Below are 5,136 nucleotides of genomic sequence, written 5' to 3' on the forward strand. Positions count from 1 at the left end.
CAAAAAATAGTGTGTTTTTTTCCCCCAACAACCAACCAACAGAAGCAGAGCCACCTCCTCTTAGGCCCTGTGGTTCCAGTTCGCCCGCACTCTGTTCGTCGAGGGTCGAACTGTGAATTTCGAGTGACACTGCCAGTAGATGGAGCCTCGTACTTCGAACCTGCTGGACGAGGCCATAGGGTTTCACGGCCACGACAAACCTGACCCTCTGAGTGGTCGATTCGTGCTTGTTGAAGACTGCATAGAGACCTCTGGAGCTTTCGTTCTTCACCACCTCCTCAAGCGCTTCCTCTCTTCTCATCCTGCTTCTGTCGTTATCTTCCTTGCCTTCAATCATCCATTTGCTCATTACGACCGCATCCTTAGAAAACTTGTTTGTTTCCTACTCCTTTTATCTCTTTCGTGATTGTAGGTTGCTCTGCTTTCGATTTATTTATCAAGTGCTGCCGGGAATGGTTTTGTCTCACTGTTATGAGCTAAGAGTGCAATATGAATCTATTTGGGATTGTTAAGTTATTATTGTTCCTTAATTTTGTTTTGCTGATGGGATGTCTGGGTGGAAGATGATTGAAGGAAAATGATGCCTGTTTCCCCCATTTTTTGATAGAATTCCCTGGTTCGGAGTTATTAGCAAAGAGAAGATAATAATGAAACAATTTGGACTAAACCTTCGAGGGCTTTTTAATTTCCCCAGTGTGAGGAATTTTGGAGTAGAGAATTTTTCCAAATCCAAAACATGCCCTAAGGGTTGTGGTTCGGTCATTATTTCATCACTTGATGGATGAGGTGATTGTCTTTGTGATCAAAATTGAACTTTGACCTTGGGACTGTCTCCTGAGCCATGACTACCTCTTCATTCTTTCAGGTTCAGCGCCATATTTTTTACTCGACAGGGCTAACAATGAGGAATAGATTGGCTTTGTTGTTTCATTGAATGTGAAGCAAATATGTTCTGCAAATTAATGGCTTGCGCCATCATGTTTCGTGACATGCTTTCTTTTCAATTACTGTTATAGTCATTTTAATTATATCATCACTGTCACAAGTTTGGAGAGCTATTTGCTTTGACAAGTTTAGATATCTCGTATTTCTGCTAGATCATTCTTGTTCCTCTCATGGAAGAATCTCTGAAGCTTGACCCCACTCTGTTGTTGAGAAAAAAGTTTTGTTTCTGTCAAGAAAACCTATGAGTGGGTATGTATAAGTGTTTAGAGTGGTAGAAAATTTTAGGTTTATTCCAAGAATTTAGCTGTTTACCTGAGTAAAAATTGTTATTTTTATTGTTCCATTACATCTAAGATATTACAGCAACTTGTCTTAGCAGTTTAAGGTTTGAAAATGTATACTATGTTCAACTGGTTTTCCTTGTTTAGGAGTCGACAACTTTGTGTTTAGAAGATGTGTGTAGATTTAGGCTTACAAATGCAGTGAAATTCTAGCCTCCAAATGAAGTTATTGATCAAATTTGCCAGATTTTTTTAATTTATTTTTTCATTTTCGTTCAATCATTGTTTGAAGTTATTGTCAAATTTTGATGGTCACGTAAGTGTGGAGCAGTTTGATCCATAGGTGTCAGTATTGTTCACATCTTCTACTCTATTCTTACTTTCTACATTTTGAGGAAAATCATGTTGGTGCTGAATTATAGATAAATAGCAGATAGATGAATTGTGTTACTTATTAATGGTTCTTGTTTCAGGGTTGCAACTTAGCTTCTCAGAGAGATAATAGTAGATTCTTTTTTGTTGACATGCTTATGTTGCAGTGTCCAGGTGAGAACAATGAGGTAATAATGTCTAGTTCTATTTTGTCCCCTTGATGCTTTTGATTATATTATATTCCATAGATTTAAATAATTTAAGAGTGGATCTCTGTAGAGAGAAACCAGTAGATATATCTTATTGTGATGATCTTGCCATTTATTAAATTTAGAGAAGTGATATTTGCTAAGGGGCTTCCATTACCTAAGATGGGTGTACAAGTCTGCTTAAAGACTTTTGAAATACTGGCCCCATATTCCAGTACATTGACTGGTCTGAATTTTAAATATTGCAACTATGTTTAGTCTTATCCTCAATCTATCAAAATTGTAACCTGACTCCAATTATTACTTCCTTTTCTAGTTTATAAATGTATCCTTCTAGTTACGGATATAGCATATTACTAGAAATACAAATCTTTATGAAGGCTTATAAAATGCCATTCATGTCTCCAGTCTTCTCTAGTATTGCCTCACATTTTATAGAAGAATAGCATCCCTCAAAACTGTCCTTTTTCCCAAACATTTTATGTTTTTGCTGGCTCACCCAAAACCCTTGCTTTTTCCTTCTTTCTTGCTCTTAGTTTCCTAATTTCAATTAATTCTCATAAACATATACATGAACTATCCTCCTTTCTCACCTGTTAAACCTTGACCCTTCTGTTTCTTTTTCTATAAATAAATAATGTGATCACTCTGTTTTGTATGTGCAAGAAAGAGTGGGATAAAGCATGGAGGGCAATATTATCCTTATCAAGTTACCAAAAAGGAAAAAATCACAAACTTCAAAAACTATAAAAATGAGCATTAATTCAATAGAACCATGACCTGGTCATCCACATCTCACCATGACCCCACATGCTTTCTTTTAATAGCTGTGGCCTGGGGCCCGAGAAAACTAATTACTTATTTTGTCCTTTATGGTTATAAATCTCATTCTTTTGTCTGTTATCATTTTTATAACATTGGGTTTGAATTTTCTGGACATTGCTCTTTTTCCCTGCTCTTACCAGCTTTTAGTTGTCTTGCCTCGCTTTCTGGCAGTTTATCATAAAAGACTACTCATAATAAGGATAATGTAGACAAGTTACCTTCTGATGAGAAATTGAGGATAAAATGGGCTGCATGGTATAGTTGGGCCTACTGTGCATACACTTTCCGTTTTGTTGTTTGATGACAATTTAATTATATGGGATTTTATGGTTATAGATGTTTTTCAAGCAGCAAAGGTGACCTAGCCTCAAAGCTCAATAGAAGTAATAATATGTACTATGTACTCTTTGTAGTTTGTAGGTATTGTAGGCATGTGATAGGTAATTGTATATTCATCCTCAAATGTTTTTTGCTTAAAGCAGAATCAATAGCATGTGATGTTAATATAAGTTATCTTACCTTTGGGATCACAATCAAACTGAGAAATTTCACATAAACTCTCATGGACTGGAAGAATAATAATAATTACTAATTTCAGTGTTATTTTGACTAGATGAAGGAAAGCTCGCTAAAAATTGGCTTGCTGCTTTGTTTGAGAAAATTGAAGGAGTGATCCACACATTACACCCAGACAGCAAGAATTTTGTTTCCATCATGATAGATGATGTATCCCTTCTTGAAGTGGCTGCTGATGGCTCTTCAAATGATGTTTTAGACTTTCTGCATTATTGCTTGACTTTAACATCAGAATATGTAAGACAATATCTACTTGACAACGTGTGTTTTCATGCTTTATTTTAGAGAAAATATGATTTATTCTGTGACTTCCAGTGATAAAGTTTCTTAATTGAGTCCCCTAAAAATTCCGCCCTTTCCAAATAGTTCTGCCTAGGCATTGTCGTAGTCACTTGACAGATTTGCTAATGTTGGACAAATGGAAGGCCATGTGGCTATGAAATAATGACCTGGAGATGCCCAGCTTTCCATAAAATGGCATCATTTAGGCAAATTTCACAAAGAACATTGAGATAACATAAGTCCAAGTTAACTGCCACATGGTTCCTGTCTATGATATGATTTTGCCAGACAAAAAGGATCATTTTGATTTTGAGACCAACTTGGGAAGATTTATTTCTCAAGCACCCAATTGAGAAGATAGTAATCTTCTAGGAGCTAAATTGATTTACTGTTTCTTTATATGATAGGATTCTACATTTGTTGCGCTTGATCATAAGGATATCTATTTGAATGGGGAGAGGCCGATACTTATTTTAGAAATGGAGTACCTTGCAGACATTTTGATCAAGGTTGAACCATTAGCCACAGGTTTGGCAAAAGATGTGCATGGGCAGGTATATTTTGTCAATGTAAAATTCTTATTTCAGTTATTGATTTGACTTTTTTTTCTCCGGCTGATAAAATTTGTCTCGGGTTATTTAATAACTGTATTGTTCCTGTTAAAGAAACTGATTTTGTCCGGGGATCCGTATAATATTCATGATATTGAGGAGATGGTCCATAGGACTCACGGCTTAATTTTGTTTCTCTCTTTTTCCTGTACATCCAGAAGCTCTTCAGAGATTTATGATTATTGGTGGCATTGTAGTTTGAAATGTAATTTGCCATATGATGTTCCATTATTTTTGATTGACTATCTTTCATATTGATACATTTTTATGCAGTTGACAGTGATGAACAAGGGCGCGCAAAATCCTCGAACAATCCCATCAATTAAGATACGCAATTTCCACTTCAGGATCAAGGAAAATGGTACAGAGTACTTTTATGCTGGGACCAAAACCTAATCATCATTAAAATGCACGTGCGCAGCTGTTTACTTGTGAAATTAGTAAAAAACTAATGTATTGTCTGCATTGAGTTTCTTCCTTGTCCGGAAGTTGAGTTTTTATATACTTTAAGCGATGAAAACTTTTTATATGCTTTTCCTTGAATATCCCATTTTATCAAACTCGTATCTTTAGCAGGTAATTGCATCCAGAGTTCCAGCCTAGGTTAAAGATATATTTGTGGATTTTCTTGCTAATTTGGTACAGCTGTACTTGTTCTGAGCTTGCATTTTGGGTGGCTAGTGGTGTTCTTGTGCATGCTCAATCATATAAGCTTTTGTGGTTCCTTTGATTGGGTATTTAATGGTTTACATTGCGTTATTAGTGATATGTTAAATGTGCAAATCCAACTTGCTAGAGGTTCTTTCTCTTCCTCTTCCTCTTCTTCTCCTTCTTTTGGCCAAAAAAAAAAAAAAAATAAAAATCATTTACTCAATACAGTTTCAACATAGAATCACTACATCCACCATGATCTTCATGAGTACTCCTGATTTTATGAACTATATTACGCTTTTTGGGTTCATAAACACGTTGACCTATCTTCTCTTAATATCTTAATTATTTTTATTTTTATTTTTTAAATCTTATTCTGATTTT

General features: G+C 35.5%; 1 protein-coding gene across 2 annotated transcripts; it reads left to right on the forward strand.

Annotated features, from left to right (window-relative positions):
- Positions 1-4,869, forward strand: LOC129292692 (elongator complex protein 6). Of its 2 annotated transcripts, XM_054930292.1 has the most exons (5): positions 2-373; positions 1,700-1,772; positions 3,246-3,445; positions 3,898-4,044; positions 4,375-4,869. In XM_054930292.1, the coding sequence occupies exons 1-5, from the start codon at positions 140-142 to the stop codon at positions 4,495-4,497; spliced, it is 777 nt and encodes a 258-aa protein (XP_054786267.1). In that variant the 5' UTR covers positions 2-139; the 3' UTR covers positions 4,498-4,869. The 2 variants fall into 2 exon arrangements, with proteins under 2 accessions (XP_054786269.1, XP_054786267.1); XM_054930294.1 differs by lacking the exon at positions 3,246-3,445 and having other exon boundaries at positions 1-373; positions 1,700-1,786.
- Positions 4,870-5,136: the final 267 nt, after the last annotated feature.

Source organism: Prosopis cineraria, unplaced genomic scaffold (assembly GCF_029017545.1).
Source record: "Prosopis cineraria cultivar Desert tree isolate PC_DT_omini unplaced genomic scaffold, ASM2901754v1 PC14, whole genome shotgun sequence".
Taxonomy (NCBI): domain Eukaryota; kingdom Viridiplantae; phylum Streptophyta; class Magnoliopsida; order Fabales; family Fabaceae; genus Prosopis; species Prosopis cineraria.